This window comes from Patagioenas fasciata, chromosome 15 (genome assembly GCF_037038585.1).
Source record: "Patagioenas fasciata isolate bPatFas1 chromosome 15, bPatFas1.hap1, whole genome shotgun sequence".
NCBI classification, from domain to species: Eukaryota; Metazoa; Chordata; class Aves; order Columbiformes; family Columbidae; genus Patagioenas; species Patagioenas fasciata.
This window is the reverse complement of record NC_092534.1, coordinates 16267433-16285115: the sequence shown is the minus strand read 5'-3', so window position 1 is coordinate 16285115 and position 17683 is coordinate 16267433. Positions and strand designations below refer to the sequence as shown.

General features: G+C 49.4%; 1 protein-coding gene across 2 annotated transcripts in view; it reads right to left on the bottom strand.

Annotated features, from left to right (window-relative positions):
* ADAP1 (ArfGAP with dual PH domains 1) overlaps positions 1-17683 on the bottom strand; it is a 54057-nt gene that overhangs the window by 34425 nt on the left and 1949 nt on the right. Inside the window, exons 2-3 of one of the 2 annotated variants that reach the window (XM_065850424.2) lie at positions 9183-9313; positions 7202-7293 (exon numbers count right to left, since the gene is read on the bottom strand). In XM_065850424.2, the coding sequence (XP_065706496.1) occupies positions 7202-7293; positions 9183-9313 (223 nt within the window). The remainder of the gene's footprint in view (positions 1-7201; positions 7294-9182; positions 9314-17683) is intronic. The other variant, XM_071815050.1, reaches the window with a different exon arrangement.

Sequence of the window (17683 nt, the reverse complement as noted above, 5' to 3'; positions counted from 1 at the left end):
AAGAAACCAAAATAAAAAGCCAACAAGGATGGCGAGAAGTCCGGCATCTCCCTTCAACACAACAGAGAAGCTGAGCAGGGACTTGACCACGCTCACTATCACAGACTGAAGGCAATCCTGCCACTAAAATCTGCTTTTGAGCCCAGGGTTAAACCCAGTTTCACTGGCATGGCTTGGACGAATTTAAACAGGACCAGGGATTTGCTCTGGTGTCTCTAGGATCTGAGAGCAGGGCCCATCCAGAGGTCCCTCAACCCTACAGTCTCTCCACCATTTTCAGTGGACTTTGGGGCTGATCTCCATTTCATTTGAAGCATGCCTTCAGAGATCTTTTCAATATCTGTCGCCGTGTTTTAGCTGAAGTGTATTTATGGTTGGACTCGATGATCCTGAGGGTCTCTTCCAACTGAAATCATTCTCTGATTCTGCTAAGGTGAATACGTGTGCAAATGACCTGGGGTGGACATCACACACCGAACACAGGACTCTCCATCAAACCCCCCCACTTCCATTTCAACAGTTCTGTGAACAGAAAGGACAGTGGCAATAACATTACAGTATTTTATTGCATTTCTAGTGATGGGGTAATGCAGCAAATACACCTTTCGTGTTTGTCAGAAAAATAGAACTGCAGCATTCCTAAGCTGCAGAGATGCACAGCTTTCAGGATCCACTCCACAAGCTTTAACAGCCCACCTAAAGTCTGGCAGGCTGCTGGCTACAGGGAACGTGTCATTTTGTTAGCAATTAGAACAGAACCGCCTTTGTAATTATCAAGATAAAAATCTAGGTGCAAAATAAAATAACAAAAAAATACCCAAACAAACAAAAATGAAGAAAAAAACCACATTTCCAACAGAAAAGGGAAAATTCATCCTCCGAATGGCATGGGATGGGGCTGCACCGAGGAGGCGGCGGGTCCACCGGCTGACAAAGCGCCGCCAACACCAACAGCTCCAAAGCTCATTTTAGGTACTTGTTTGCTTGCCTGGCCACCCACACGAATACAAGTGTTCTCAGTCAAAGGACCAGCAGGAAAGGTTTCAGAAGAAGCCAGCAGAGCCATTTTAACTTGGTCCCGTGTACTCAAAGCCCTTCACTGGCAACAATAAACACCATGGGAAAAGCCGTTCAAGCAGGTTAATATCAAACTGTGGCTGCATGGCTTCATCACACTCTATGGAGGAGTGCTGGCCAGAAAATCTATAGTCTCCAATTGTTACCCAAGGCCCTCAGCTGGGCTGGCTTTGCTGGGACTCACTACAGCGCACACCCACCAATGCCACACGGCTTTTTGGAGATGTACAACAGTCAAGAAGCTCCAGCCAGAGGTGAAAGTGGCCCAAAAGACATCAAACACCGACCGCTACCAGCCTCTGATTGCATCCTCGTGAGCCACCATCAGATCCAACAAAGAGAAACGAAATCAATGTCATCCAGGAGCACCGTTTCCAAAACCCAAATTTGTAGCTTCTGGAATATGTCAGAGGTTTTTCCAGCACAAAACAATCTGCTTTCCACAGGCAGCTCTGCGGACCCAGCTATGCCAAGTTTCTGTCAAACAACTGTTTTAAGGAAATTTTAAGTCCAAGACCAAATTTTTGCTCAAACTGCAAGGAGGGCCACTGCGGCGCGGACCAAAAGCCCATCGAGCTTCACACCCTGCCTCCGCATATTTTCCTATCTCCTAAGTCCTGGCTGCGAGGACGTGCTTCTAAATGGCTTTGTGGAGCCGTAAGACAACTGGGGGGCTTCTTCCAAGTGCTATGTGCATGGCCCTGGCTTGCAGAGCCCCAGGAGCAATGTCCCACACACCCCCCAAGAGCAGTGGCCAACAAAAAGCTCCTGGAGGAGACCAAACAGGCAGGATTTGGGGCTGTCAAGGCATAAAAAAATCTTGCCTTATGGGTTTGAATAAGTTAAAGCTGAATTGGAGTACACAAAATCACAACACACTCAATTAAAACACTAAGCAGTTCCTTTTTTGTGTGGTTGTTTTACATGCATGGTCCAGTTCACCGCGATGCTGTTTCAGAATGGTTAAACACAGATTAAAAGCACGCAGGAAACAGCCTGTGTCGGTACTATCTTAACCTTGTAGCAATTTCTTTTGAAAAATTAAAGGAATTGATATGAATTAACAGGCTTATGAGCTAACAACGAATTAAAAATGAGTAAAGTGCAGAGAAGACCCCGTGGGTGGTTTGGACTGAAGGAGCGGGCAGATCTCAGGCACTCAGCTGAGAGCAGAGATGCTCGGGCAGAGACCTCCCAAGGTTGTGTGTCCAGCTGGAGCCACCACAGGAGGTTCCACCACTCAGGAACAGTTGACCTGACCCCTCTGGACATATAGCATTAAAGGAGCTTATCTATGAAGTACCAGCAAACGGAGGAGATCAGGTGAGAAGTTTGCATCCTTGACCATCATTATGCCCTGTGCATGGGAGGGGAGGTGGCCAGACTGACCTTCAGACACCAGACTGAGGTGGTGGGCTTGGTATCTCCTCTACCGAATGAACCAAACTTTAAGCGATAAAGTATGCAAAAAAAGTCCAGGGATTTACTAGGCAATTTTCTCTCTGCACATTTTAATCATGCTGCAATACAATGAGCCACTTCTGCTAATAACTGTTGTTCTTCAGATGACTATACAGATGACTCTTCCAAGATGTGAACCTCGCTGGGATACAATCTTAGTCTCTGACTGATGCCTCATCTCATTCCAGATAAGACGACCACCCAGTACAACTCATATGATTTCATTCTGTCCCAGTTTTCCTACCCAAGTACTCCAATGTACTGGCAGTCACTCTATGTAAGCATTCTGCATAAGGAGCAGATGTAGCTCCCACTTATCCAGGCCGAGCGAGAGGAGCAGAGCGATGCACTGCAGCTCATACGCAGCTCTGCAGAACGATGCTCCGTGTTCCTGAATCAAGTAAAAGTCATCTTCTATCAGATTTCAGCCAAGCATACGGCTGAACAAAGCCTTTTTCCTTTGCTTTTACTCAAAAGCAATGTTACCTGTTGCTCGCTGGTGACCCAAAACTCAGGCCTGTGCTTGCAGCCCCAGAACAGGCTGGTTTACAGCTCTCGGCTGCCACGGTGTACAAAGCTGGGCTGGGACCATCCAAAGAGGGTTTTTGTGGTTCAAGTGCCTCACCCAAGGCTTTTCGGGCCAACACTGTGGTGGGCAGGAACATCCCAGGCTCTGGGATTCATCTCAGCCTCAGGGACTCCCCAGTGGTGCGGAACTGGGCTGCCCTGCTCACTGCTCCTGCTGCACAGGCCAAGCTGCTGCAGACAGGAGATGAGAAGAGAGGAGCGGACAGAAGGGGATTTTCTTTATTAGGTTTTTTTTGCCTATGCACAGCTGGTAAGTTTTCCCTGGGCAATTCCAGAGCACCCCTCCAACTTCTATAACCTTTGCCAAGTGTCTGACAGAGCCAAGAAGCCACAATGGGGTTTCTGGAGGATGGAGAAGCCAGATGCAGCAGGCAAGCACCACATATTTTCCAAGCAAACACAACACCATAAGCAAGAAGAAAAAAGGACAAGCTGGCACTCGAGCACTTCTTCCCTCTTGCTCTGAACTTTGCAGTTCTTCAAGCAAGCAAAGCAGAGGGATTCCATATGAAGCATTATGAAATGAAGATGGTTCGAATGACGGAACAGCCTGTCCTTATTACGGCTCGTACATCAGCATCCTGCCACGCCAAGTCCGAGAGCGGCTCCCACCAAGCGCACCCAGCGCTGCAGCTGCCCAGCACTGGTGCTCGTAATTAGCAGCACCAAAACCTCTTGATGCTGCAGAACGTGGGTCGGCACACAACGGCACGGTGCCAGCGGTAACCGGAGGTGTCATCCATCGCCACGCTACCCGCGCTGAGAGCTGGGAACGATTCGTGCTGTTGCAGTGACCGGACTGCAGCGAGGCGGGGAGAAAGCTAAATATATATCCCTTTAAAAAGCAGCACTCCCCTGCTCTTGTTTAGCATGTATTTGTTGAAAGGCGCAGAGAGCCTCTAACCAGAGAGAGAAAAATACAACCTGGCACATCATCCTCGAGACATTCCCAACACACAATGTACCCACAGCTGTTTACACTGCAGCGGAGCCTGGAGATCTGTTACTGCAAGGGGTCACATCTATCCCCGTGCACCCTGCTGCCGTGGCAGAGACCTGGCAGTGCCGGCCCAGAGAACTCCCAAATCAGGGCATCCAGCCTGAAAACTGTCCCTGTGCAAAACAGCCACAGGTTGGTGAAGGGTTTGGAGGGGAAGCCCTATGAGGAGTGGATAAAGTCACCGGGTTTGTTCAGCATGGAGAAGAGGAGGCTGCGGGGAGACCCCATGGTCTGCAGCTTCCTCACAAGGGGAGCAGGAGGGGTAGGCACCGAATTCTTCTCTTTAGTGACCAGTGACAGAGCCCAGGGAATGGCAGCAGATGTGCCAGGGAGGGTCAGTGGGACATGAGGAGAAGGTTCTTCACCCAGAGGTGCTGGACACTGAACAGGCTCCCAGGGAGGTGTCACGGCCCCAACCTGACAGTGTTCAAGAAGAGACTGGACAATGTCCTCAGACACACGGGGTGACCTGTGGGGTGTCCTGTGCAGGGACAGGAGTTGGACTCCATGATCCTTGTGGGACCCTTCCAACCCAGCACATTCTATGATTCTAAGTTGGGTCAGAAATTGGTCTTCCAGCCACTTGCAGGAAGATTAGCCTTGCCTTATCCTCCCAAACAATGAATAAATAACGAACGAGAAACAACAACAACCTAAAGAATCTTAACCCCCCTGGTCCTGGTTACAAGCCCAGCCATGAGCCTCTTGGTTGGGCATCGGGAAGGGCTATGGATGGAGCGGCCGCCCCAGTGCCAGCGCGGCCCCTCTGTGCCCACGGCCACGGGGCTGTGGCTGGAGCTCGGCCACCGCGGGGCACAGCTCCCCAAAGCGCCACTGCACCGCGCAGGAAGAGAAAGATCACAGCAGCAAAGCCTGAGCTGCATTATCAAAGGAAGCCGAACCAGCCCAGCTCAGAGCGAACCACAGACATCCCTGCCAGCCCAACAGCAGAAGGAATGAAAACACTTGTGGTTTGTAAGCTGAGCTGCAGGGCGAGCTTTCGCTGTCTCTCAGCCTGAGTTGTGCAAGGAGAGTTGGGTGGGATTTGCACCCAGATCTCAGGAGCCCCCGCACTGCAGAGGGACCTGTCCCACTTCCAGCCCGGCTTCCCCAGCACGAGCAAGGATGGGACATGGAAAAGAGCCACCTTGCTATCAGACAGGCCTCTGCTCTGTAAGGACAAAACAGAACAGCAGCTAAGGCTGGAGTTCAACATCTAATTGAATTTAACTGTGATTTAGGAGTAAACTAAATTAAAAACCCCTAGGACTGTGTTTCTCCTACCAATGACGAGGTGAAAAATGTTGCTTCTCCATCCTTAACATCACAAGTACATGCAAGTCTAAAAACGGCACAGCCAACTGCTGGGGTTTTGGAGCTCAGTGACATAAACATGGTACTGGATCCTCTCAGGACCACGACAGGTCAGGAAGGTGGTCTGTTCACCATGGGCAGCATCTGACAGAGCCAGCAACTCCTCCGGTCATCTGGGGAGCATGGAGAGACCATGGGACACAAGAAGCTAAGGAGATGGACACAAGATGCTAAGGAGATGGCAAAGGAAATATGCATTAATAACTCTTTGCCAAAAGAGAGATGTTATCGGTGATTTTCCTTCTGTAGATGCACCATCTCAAGAAGCGCGACTTATTCACACAGCAAGATGCAAGAAGCAGTTGATGCAGGGGGATGAGAAGGATGCTAGAGCCATCTGCAAGGGGCACCCATGGGGATGTCGAGACACACATCCTGAACCTGGCCACCAAATCCTGCAGTAACAGGGGCGATGTGCCCTTGGACTGCCTGCTCTGCTGGTCAGGGCACAAACAGGCAGGATTCTGTGCATGGAGACGGGTGGGCCAATGTCACACCAGAGGCTGCAGGAAGGTCAGAAGCCTCTGAACAGCAATGGTGTCATCTGGGTGTGGGCAGACAGGAGCAGGTTTTGTCCTTGACTGTCACAAGGCGAGTTCCCCCGGCCACCTCCTCCAGGTTTGAGATATCATTTTTCCATGAGTCCTTACTAAATCACAGCCCTGACTTCTCAGATCCTTATCCGCACGACCACTTCTGAGAGCCCATTTTTCCTTGAGAAAAATAACCCTAGCAAAATAACCACGGCACACTCAGAGTGCCCCTCCACAATACAGTGGCTTTGCCAGTCCTCAAATCATTTCTGCACTTGCAGGAAGTGAAGAAGCCGCTGCCAGAAGGCGTTTTAGATTAAAACCCGGATCTGGGAACACTGCATAAATAGATGGGGTTTTTATTGTCAGGCCAGGCAGTGCTGCTCACACCTGGGCCTTCCCAGATTTACCATTTGATGGGTCACAGGTCTTTCGTCTTTACTATAAAACGCTTTTTGCATGATGTGGGAAGACAATAACTCTTCCTAATAGCTATTATAAGAAGACTACAAAATATAGATAGTAATCTCGAGGACTAGCATCTGTATTCGTGACCCCTGTGGCCCACCTTCAGTATGGTTTGGGATTTGGGGCACACAGCAGAGCCCTCCTACTTAAGGGTTTGTATCTCATGCAGCCCCCGTGGTCCCCAAAGTGTGCCCCAGCTTACTCAGAAGGTTTATGTTGTATGAGAGACAGTGTATTTTCCCTCATCTTCACAGAGGATATTATTTGCCATTTGGGCAGAAAACTAAAATCCACCACTTTGGCACTAAACCCCAGTATTTTTGTATTCCAAGTAACCTGGCATCTCACATAGCAGATAAACAAGCTCTGTTTTGATGCAGGACCACCTGAAAAGGCAAAGGAAATCAATGGGTAGAAATTGAGGTTTTTGTAGCTTTACAAACTTGGAAGAGTCTGGGGAACAGACAAACTATTGACTTCCCTGCCTCATCTCAACTGCGCTGATTAAACAGGAACCCACATGCAGTATAAGCTCTACCATATGTGTGCAGAAGAACAAAGATTTTTTACAGAGTCTTTTATAAACAAAACCTCCTTTGTGGCTAAAATAAAATACGTATCGTGCTAAAATTAAACTATTACAGACGCTGCAGCTGCACCAAAAAATAAATGGTGTTTACCAGCAAAGGTATTTACTTACTGACAGTCGAGAAACGTTGGCTTGTAATAAAACGGTGGCAGTTTGGATTCATATTTTGCTTTTGCTACATTGTTTCCATTCGAAGCCATAAACTGTGAAAAGAAGAGAAAAAAACAGAAATAATTTTAAAATGTTAACTATTTTCCCTTGTCCTCTGTTGATTATGAGAGTAAAAAAGCTATTGGGATGGGGCCTCTGTTCTCTTCCTGGGGTTTCCCCAGGACCGAGCACAGAAGGGATGCTGCAAACGCTGAGCCTGCAATCCAGGGCCCAGAAATTAATACTGATTATTATTGCCAGGGCTCCCCCAGCTTAATACGGCGCTGGGGATGGGTCTGTGTCCCCATCACACGTGCACGATCCCCACGGCAGCAAAAGGCAGCACACGGTGGCATTTCCCACTCACAGGCATGGGGACACGGTGCCTCCCGGGGATTCCCGCATAGAAATTGGGCAACCAGAAGGCAAAACCCAACGCTAACCTTAAATCTCCAACCAGAAGGCAAAACCCAACGCTAACCTTAAATCTCCAACCAGAGGGCAAAACCCAACGCTAACCTTAAATCTCCAACCAGAGGGCAAAACCCAACGCTAACCTTAAATCTTCAACCAGAGGGCAAAACCCAACGCTAACCTTAAATCTTCAACCAGAGGGCAAAACCCAACGCTAACCTTAAATCTCCAACCAGAGGGCAAAACCCAACGCTAACCTTAAATCTCCAACCAGAGGGCAAAACCCAACGCTAACCTTAAATCTCCAACCAGAGGGCAAAACCCAACGCTAACCTTAAATCTCCAACCAGAGGGCAAAACCCAACGCTAACCTTAAATCTCCAACCAGAAGGCAAAACCCAACGCTAACTTTAAATCTCCATGTGTTACGGCTCCAGCAAGGTAACAGTGTCCGACGATACGTCCTTTGCTTTGGATCACATCACTTTTGCTGAAAGAATAGTTTTATTTTCCAAAGCCAAGCCAGCCGCCTCAGAAAGGAGCATTCAAAAGAAAGAAATAAATAGATAGTTTTTTTAAATTCCGTGTGCTCCTCTCCTTCCGAGCCCTTATAAAAATGGATAGTCGAGAACAATGCAAACAAAACCACGTATTTCCCTATTCATGCATTTTATTTAGTGAAAATACCTCACAAGTGTAAACCCCTATCCTTTTCCAGGCAGCCACGCTGAATATGTTTTGTCTTGTATCAAATGCCAAGCACACGAGCATAACAAACAGCTAAGCCTTATTTTTTCTGACCCTTCAGTTACTTTTCATTATTTTTATGGTTTTGAGCTTCTCCGGTTTGCATATTCAATCTATTTAAAAACAAAAATCATGGAAGGAAAAGCCCATGCAAGACAAAGGTTTCTTTTCCTTGTAACACAGAGGGCTCCATGGGCTGCGGCTTTCAGACAAACCTCAAACCTACAACATCCAAGATAAAGATCAATGATTGGTATCGTTCTTCATGCCTATGAAGACACGACCAAAGCGTACGGGTTTCCGGGGTAGCCTTGTCTTTAGCAACATCACGCAAACCTACGCAGGGGTGTTGCATAAATAGAGGGAATTTATACTGTGAGGGTTCAGCTCTTCAAGATGCAAGTTCAAGAGTCTTCAACATGGAGTGGAACAAAGCCAGAAACAGCTGAGCTGGGCAGGGGTGGCAGACTAGAGGTTTAGTCTAGCCTACCGTCTAGTCTAGGCTGGAGGTAGCATGAGCAACAGAAAGCAATTCATTTAAAAATCAGTGATTTCTACACATTATAATTGATGTTTTTACAGGTGTGGGGGAAACCCTCACAACTTCTTCATGAAATGGCTCCTCCATTTTTCCACCGGTATCATGGACCTCATTCCGAGTGGGGAATTCTCTAGACATACTTTCTGGAATCATCTTTAGCAAGGCCCCTGTTTTACAGCTTTGCTGATAAAACGCAGTGACCCCGAACTCGCTGGTATTTCAAGGCTCAGGCGCACGTACCTCCACTTGAGCATCGTCCCAGTCATCCAGACGGACAGACTTCACTTTGCTGACCTGGGGAATATTGCGATGGATTCCTGAACAGTTCAGGCAGATGAAGATCCCCAGGCTGTGGGATGCCCAGTCCGGCTCTGGACCAAGAAGCAAAAAGAGAATTGCACTTGATTGCTCTATCGGATTGAGCACAGGAGGAGGGAGACATGGGGCAGTTCAGCATTCACCAGGGCAAGAGTTCCCTGGTTTTAAAGGTATCAAATAAATACACAAGCAAAGTACAGACAGGACTTAGTTTATACTGATAGTTATGCCAATTACACTAAAAATCAACAGATTTGCAACCTCAAGTGCAGCAGTTATTCACAAAAACAAAATATACAGACAACTGCATATGCCCAAAACCTCCAAAACTCACCCCATGCTCACCCAAAGAGAAGAGGTGAACGTCCACCTTTCATCAGCAAATCACACCCAAGCACTGAGAAACTGCAGAATTAAAACAAACAGCTCATGGAAACCACTACGCTGCTCCCTTTCCTTGCTGGTTTGGGGGTTTTGGTTGGTTGGTTTGGTTTTTGTGGGGTTTTGTTGTTATTTTTTGGGGTTGATTTGTTTTGTTGGTTTTGGGGAATTTTTGTTTTGGTGTGGTTTTGGTTGTTGTGGTGGTGGTGTTTGGGGGGTTTTGGTGGTGGTTGGGGGGGTTTTGGTGGTGGTGGTGGTTGGGGGGTTGTGGTGGTGGTGGTGGTTGGGGGGTTGTGGTGGTGGTGGTGGTTGGAGGGCTTTTGGTGGTGGTGGTGGTGGTTGGGGGGTTGTGGTGGTGGTGGTGGTGGTGGTTGGGGGGCTTTGGTGGTGGTGTTGTTGTTTGGGGAGTTTTGGTGGTGGCGTTTGGGGGGTTTTTGTGGTGGTGGCGTTTGGGGGGTTTTGGTGGTGGTGTTTGGTGGTGGTTGGGGGGTCGTGGTGGTGGTGTTTAGTGGTGGTTGGGGGGTTTTGGTGGTGGTGTTTGGTGGTGGCATTTGGGGGGTTTTGGTGGTGGTGGCATTTGGGGGGTTTTGGTGGTGGTGGCGTTTGGGGGGTTTTGGTGGTGGTGGCGTTTGGGGGGTTTTGGTGGTGGTGGCGTTTGGGGGGTTTTGGTGGTGGTGGCGGTATTTGGGGGGTTTTGGTGGTGGTGGCATTTGGGGGGTTTTGGTGGTGGTGGCATTTGGGGGGTTTTGGTGGTGGTGGCGTTTGGGGGGTTTTGGTGGTGGTGGCGTTTGGGGGGTTTTGGTGGTGGTGGCGTTTGGGGGGTTTTGGTGGTGGTGGCGTTTGGGGGGTTTTGGTGGTGGTGGCGGTATTTGGGGGTTGTTGTTGTTTTGTTTTTCTGGGGTTTTCTGGTTTTTCCTTACAGTGGGAATGCTCCACAGATTCACTTTGCTCCCGCACCACGGCTGCCCAGCAGCACGGGCTCCATCCCTCCATCCTCCCTCCCCGTGCCAGGAGGTTTCCAGCCCGGGCTCACGGCAAAGCGCTGCCAGCGGCAGCTCTGTTACTTTCTCTGAGCAAAACCACGCGCTGTTTACAGCCCCGAGCTGACGTCTCACACAAAGCACTTTCAACACGAGCCCTTCGCCTCCAAATTCCTCCTGGGCAGAGGCGCTGCCCGCAGGACGGGGAGATGGGGAGGAACCGGAGGAGGGCAGGGGCAGGACACATCCACCAGTGTCCCTGGCGCTGCCTCACTAATAAAGCCCATACAGGGATCTTTGTTTGAACTCCAAATAGCAAATGTCAGCGTCTGCTATTCCAGCTGCGCCCCAGCAGAAAGGGCTTCCGTGCAAGTGGCTCAGCCACTAAACCCTCCCCACGGAGGTCCCCTCACCCCATCCTCCCCCAAACCCGCATGGGTACAAAACCCTGGCCGCCCCATCACATCGGGCTGTTGAGGAGTAAGGGCAGATCTTCCCTTTTTGCAAACCATCATAATCTGTTTATTCCCCCGCAGTAATTAGACTAAACACTCGCTCCTCACAGCACAGCAATTATTTATAAAAAGCAAGGGAACGTGCTTTCTCCTGCTTATCCATATTTAATGGCCTGGCTGTGGCGGTGCAGCGGGAGCCGGCTGGCGTGGGGTGATGCAGCTCCTCGCATGGGGCACCGAGGTTTGCCGGTGGGGACTGTCACCTCCTCACCCAGCACAGCCCAGGGAAGACCAGTTCAGTTCCCCAGGGGTGGTTGTGTGCAGAGATGAACCCAACGAGGTAACTGGATGGTCTCATCACATGTGGTTGGGTGCCCACCCAGCAGAGGAGCAAGTCCTCAAGCTGTTACAACCCCCACCAGCCAACAGGAGCTGGGACCAGCAGCCACCTAAAGGTGTTTTTTCCTGTTCCGCACAGTCTCTCATCTTCATGAGAGACCCTGATGACTACAGCTCAGGCCTGGCAAATACAAACCAAACATTGCTGCCAGTTATTGGCAACAAAAATTAAGAGTTTCACACGCTCATGCACATTTCTGTGCTTTAACTCCTCGTGTTGTCCTCTCCCATCTCTAAACACGTGGCGGTAACCAAGGTCTGGGACCTGCCAAACTTGCTACCACAACAATATTAATAGTCCAAGGTGCAGCACCGCTGCCCTATGGTAGCCCAGGACCAAAGGGTGCAAGGCAGGCAAGGGTAAAGCATCAAGTGTCTTGCCAAAAACCTCTATCTCTGACTTCCATGCAGAAAATCAGGCCCAAAGAAGGGTGAGAAGGTCAAGAGGAAAGGGCGACCATGGAGCAGCGGTGGCGGTGAGGAAGAGGGAGCCGTGGCAGCCAAGTTTGGAGCCGGGTCTAACATGGCCAACAGCTCCTGGAGCTCAGCGCAGCTCCAAACCTTCCCGGTGCAGTGAGATTGGCTCCAAGCAAAGTCCACCTTGCTGCTAGACGCTTCAACAGCTGGAGCACGCTCTCTGCCTTGGACATCTGAGAAGTTCAGTAAGTTTATTTAAGCCATTCTACCTGGCCAGGGCCCAAAAAAATGCACCAAAATGGCAACACATCATAATCTGGGTATTGCCCAAAAGAGATGATTTTTCCTAAGCCTCCAGACTTTCAAGCGAACAGCAGTGAAGCCTAATGAAAACTTTCCAGCACGCCTAAGTTCCACACAAATGGCTTTATTGCATTATGTCAAGCCAGAAGGAATAAAGACTAATGAGGAACAAGGGGAATTTCAAACCAAATACACCATTCTGAGTGCAGAAAGTCTCTTTATCCTTCGGCACCATTGCTCCAGAACAACCAACTTTCTCTGTTCAACGTGGCAGAGACCTCTAGTCACTTATAAACGGATTATGACTTTGGAAATGAAAACTTGATGCAACTTTATTTTACAAAATTCAGAAATTAACTCCCTCACCCAGCTCCTTTTGCCATCACAAGCCCCAGGAAACCCAGCCTAGAGAATAATGAGCTCTGCAGCTTGAACCCAACGTTACCGAGAGTAAGAACGATGGAGGGAAGAACAAAGGCTGGACCCCGAAAAATAATAAACAAGAAGAATCAACATAAGACATAGGACAATTCATACAAACCGAACTAAGAGAAGATTGGAGGTGAGATGGCGGTGGATTTTTTTTAATAAATATTCAATATTTCCTGTATCCAGAATATAAACGTAAGGTTTCGGTTTGAACACCCCTAGATGCCACCAACCCAAGCAAATCACATACTGCGGAGCAGTAGCAGCCTCAAAGTAGCCACAAAACAAAAGCAACAGCTCAGAGTCCCAAAATTTACTCAGATGCCCCAGCTTCACCTCCTGCCTCAACCCACAGTTATCACCATATACAGCACAGCACATTGCTGACCAAGACATATACATCCACAAGAACATCGCCAATGCATCCTCCAGCACACAAACCATGGCCAGACCCTCAATGAGCTGCCTGGCTCCGTCCCCATTCAATTTCTGATTGCTCTCCCCTGTTTGAGGTGATGGAGATTCATTAGAGGGGAGAGCAGGACCTCTCCAGGTAGGCAAAACCTCTTTAACCCTGCACTGGAGAGGTAACTCGTGCCCTAGGATGTGGGATATAATCATAAGGATTCAGTGCAATCAACACAAACTAAAAAAGCCTTTTCTCTTGTCGCTCAGCTGCGGCTGATTTCCCAAATTCCCCAGCCAGGAGAACCTCATGTTCAGCACTGAAGTTCCGTTGCTATTTACTTTGAGGAAAGATTAGGAGGTTAATAAACAGACCTTGGTCATGCATGTTTAAAAATAACAATAAAAGACATTAAAACCGAAGCCAAAGAGCCTCCCACCAACACTCCTCTCTAAGTAGGAACATTTTTCAGTGGAGGCACTGAGGTTGCCAAGGTCTTTCTATTCAGCTGCAGGTCTCAGCAGCCCCCTCTGCTTGCTGCCTGCAGCCCACGGCCCAGCCCAGGCACCCGGGTGAGCAGAAAACACCAGCACATTAAACCTCCTTTGTTTCAAAAAGCCCTTTTTCCCTGCAGAAAGCAGCATCGAGCAAAACACAACTGCTATGGGGGGAAAAAAAACCCTTCTTATTCCTCCACTCTGCTTATGGCCAGAAAGAAAGGCTGACAAATTCCCAGGGGGAGAAAAAATCAATCAAAAAAGGCAGAAAGCAAACCAACAATATTTAAGTGTGAGGACAATGGAGGTGCAGGAACAAGTTTCTACTTTTAGCTCGAAAACGAAGAGCCCGTTTCACGCCATTAGAGCGGCGGAGCCCTGGAACAGCTTTGCAGTGGGAGGTAGTGGGGGCACGAGAGAGAACGCGGCGCGAGGCTGAGCCCCCTCGCTCGCCAGGGGACACGGAGACGCCGCCGCGGGTGACAGCACCAGCAGGACCCGGTGGCTCAGTTGTCCTCCCTGCCTGTGCTTTTAGGACCGGTATTTAGATACGAGAAGGTTGAGATCAACTCCTTTCCCTGCCCTCCTTAATCCTGAGCAAATCAAGCAATCCCCCAGCACTTGTGTTTTCTAATCGTCACCCTCGCTTCATAGAATCAAGGGGATGGAAAAGCTTCACCTGCTTGAGAAATAAGATGCTGGGCCTGTGGGAATGGTGTTTACAACCACCCCCGCCACACACCACCCACCCTCAGGCTTTTATATATAGACACTTACACCAAAATACCAAATCTGCTCAGTTCCGCAGCCCAAAGCCCCAACACCTGCCTCCCCTCCATCGCGCCTTCTGCTCTTCCTCCATCCCACGTCACCCGAGCCTTGGGCACAGAGGCCGATGTCCCCCGGGGTCTGTGTCCCAGTGACCCATCCCAAATAACAAAGAGGAAAACAATAAGCACAAGCCACATAAACTGCTGCTGGAGGGTTTAAATCGCAGGATCGCTTCGATGGGATTCCCACTCCCGCCTTCAGAGCCTCCCTGTCCTCCTACAGTGTAAAACCATCTCTGTGGAAACACAAGCCTAAGTCATAGAAAAATGGAGTGAAGAGAGAAATGCTCAAGGTCTGGTTATGCCCTGAGATAACCATCTGTCTCGTGATGAGCGGAGAGATTGCCCGAGACAAAGAATCATTTAGGGAAAAAAAAAAAGAGAAGGCTGAACTGCCACATTACTCCTGAAGAAAAAAGGATTATTCTAATACATGGAGAGCCATTACACACCAGCAGTTCAGCGAGATCGCTCAGTTTGCACTTAAGCATTTACTGTGCTGTCCTGGCTGCGCGAACACATCTTCAAACCCACCAGAACACACACACCGCAAAGCAGCGTCTAGGAGCCCGACTCCAGCACAGAGCGGGTAATGACAGGAGACATCAGGTAACCACTTCATTACAGCGACTCCTGCCCACAACGCAGTCTCAACGATGGAGCAAATGCAATCTCGTTATTCATTACAGGCAGATGACATCTTTGGACCTAAACTTTTTTTTTTATATTAAAAAGCAACCTTTCATTGAAAATTATGGCTTTATAAGGATACAGTTAATAAAAAAACCTAATGAGAAGCTTTAAAATAAAAGCAAACAAAACCTACAAGTGACAAATGTCACCTCTCAGGTTTTTTATCCCCCACTCTGATGTTCAGTTTCTACTTGAGCATCCTTTCTGCATTCCCAGCTGCCATGGCCAGGCTCACCCTAAGCCTGTTCCCCCTACTCGAGACATCCTCTCAAAAGCTGGGAGCATTTTTGGAAGCTCTTGCACAAGATCTTTCTGCCAGATGCGCCTGCTGGTCCTGAGCATCACACAGCTCTGACCCTCCTGAGCATCACACAGCTCTGACCCTCCTGAGCATCACACAGCTCTGACCCTCCTGAGCATCACACAGCTCTGACCTTCCTGAGCATCACACAGCTCTGACCTTCCTGAGCATCACACAGCTCTGACCTTCCTGAGCATCACACAGCTCTGAGCCTCCCGAGCATCACACAGCTCTGAGCCTCCTGAGCATCACACAGCTCTGACCCTCCCGAGCATCACACAGCTCTGACCCTCCCGAGCATCACACAGCTCTGACCCTCCCGAGCATCACACAGCTCTGACCCTCCCGAGCATCACACAGCTCTGACCCTCCCGAGCATCACACAGCTCTGACCCTCCCGAGCATCACACAGCTCTGACCCTCCCGAGCATCACACAGCTCTGACCCTCCCGAGCATCACACAGCTCTGACCCTCCCGAGCATCACACAGCTCTGACCCTCCCGAGCATCACACAGCTCTGACCCTCCCGAGCATCACACAGCTCTGACCCTCCCGAGCATCACACAGCTCTGACCCTCCCGAGCATCACACAGCTCTGACCCTCCTGAGCATCACACAGCTCTGACCCTCCTGAGCATCACACAGCTCTGACCTTCCTGAGCATCACACAGCTCTGACCTTCCTGAGCATCACACAGCTCTGACCCTCCCGAGCATCACACAGCTCTGACCCTCCCGAGCATCACACAGCTCTGACCCTCCTGAGCATCACACAGCTCTGACCTTCCTGAGCATCACACAGCTCTGACCCTCCTGAGCATCACACAGCTCTGACCTTCCTGAGCATCACACAGCTCTGACCCTCCTGAGCATCACACAGCTCTGACCTTCCTGAGCATCACACAGCTCTGACCCTCCTGAGCATCACACAGCTCTGACCCTCCTGAGCATCACACAGCTCTGACCCTCCTGAGCATCACACAGCTCTGACCCTCCTGAGCATCACACAGCTCTGACCCTCCTGAGCATCACACAGCTCTGACCCTCCTGAGCATCACACTCAACGCCACGGTCCGCCCAGATGCGAGCACACAAACCACACACATCTTGAATGCAGCAGCCTTGCGCGTAGGACTTGACCACTTGTTATTTGATATATCCTCAGTCACAATTAGGTAGCAAATTCTGCCCAGATCCAGGAACTTGGCAGGTTTTGGCTAGATGAGCCCCAATGCAATGACCCTACAGGGGACAAAGTCACTTCTGCAGCCCCAGTGGAACAGTGCTGCCTCCCCCAATGCTCCCCATCCACTCTGGGATTTTATTTTTGCATGGTCACAGTTCAGCCACAACGATGTTTGCGAGCCCTTTGGCATCAGGAGTTGGAGCTTTTGTTACACCAGCCAGTTATACCTGGGACAAGCTGCTACTCCAGGGCTGTGGCTACCGAGCCTCACCCAAAGGCCAAAGCACTGACAAAAGGAAACAACCTGGTTTTGGCAGCAGGGAAGAAAAACAACCCAAACTTTCACTGACTGGCTGATTTCTGAAACAAATGTTTCCAAGAACAAAAGAAAACCCAGCCAGCTTCCAAATACACACATTAAAGTGATTAACATAGAATTTTCGCCTGTTATATATCTGACCCATCCTGTCCTTTGTTATCCCTGAGCTAAATGGTTACCTCTTAATGCTGGATCCTGAATTAACTGGGGATGTCAGGGAGAGGAATACACCCACCTGAGCAGCAGTAATAATAAATCAGGGACCCTGACCTTTTGCTTACCCTCAGCTGTACCAGGTCAGCACCTAACAACACACACATGTGGGAAAGCACAAGCACACCCTGCTTTTCTCGGCTTCGGTTCATTTCTCACCCTCCCTCTTCTTTCATTTGCACTTTATGTTCTCTGCTTTGGTCCTTTTCCTCTACAGAGCTGTCCACCCAGTTCCAGCTGTCACCTTTTTCTTCCTGTGCATCCCACTTTTCAGCAAAGAGCATATTTACACCCCATTCCGGAGGCTCTCTGGATGCATACCCCATGTTATCTCATACCCAGAAAGACCTGACCTGTCACACCTGCCCAGGATGGATAACAGAATTCATGCTGAATATTTTATATATTATGTACAGCCAGAAGTGATGTATCTTACGCTAAGTGGCCCAGGGCATCTCAAGTTCATTGTCACTCCCAGGCAGATGAACAGATTACAGCACCATAAGTAGTTCACTAAAGAAACTGGGTTGATGAACAGAGATCCAGTCCCAGGGAAGCAATGCCATGGCAGTTCAGAAAAGAGGCTGAATGGCATTAATATAGCACATCTTGTA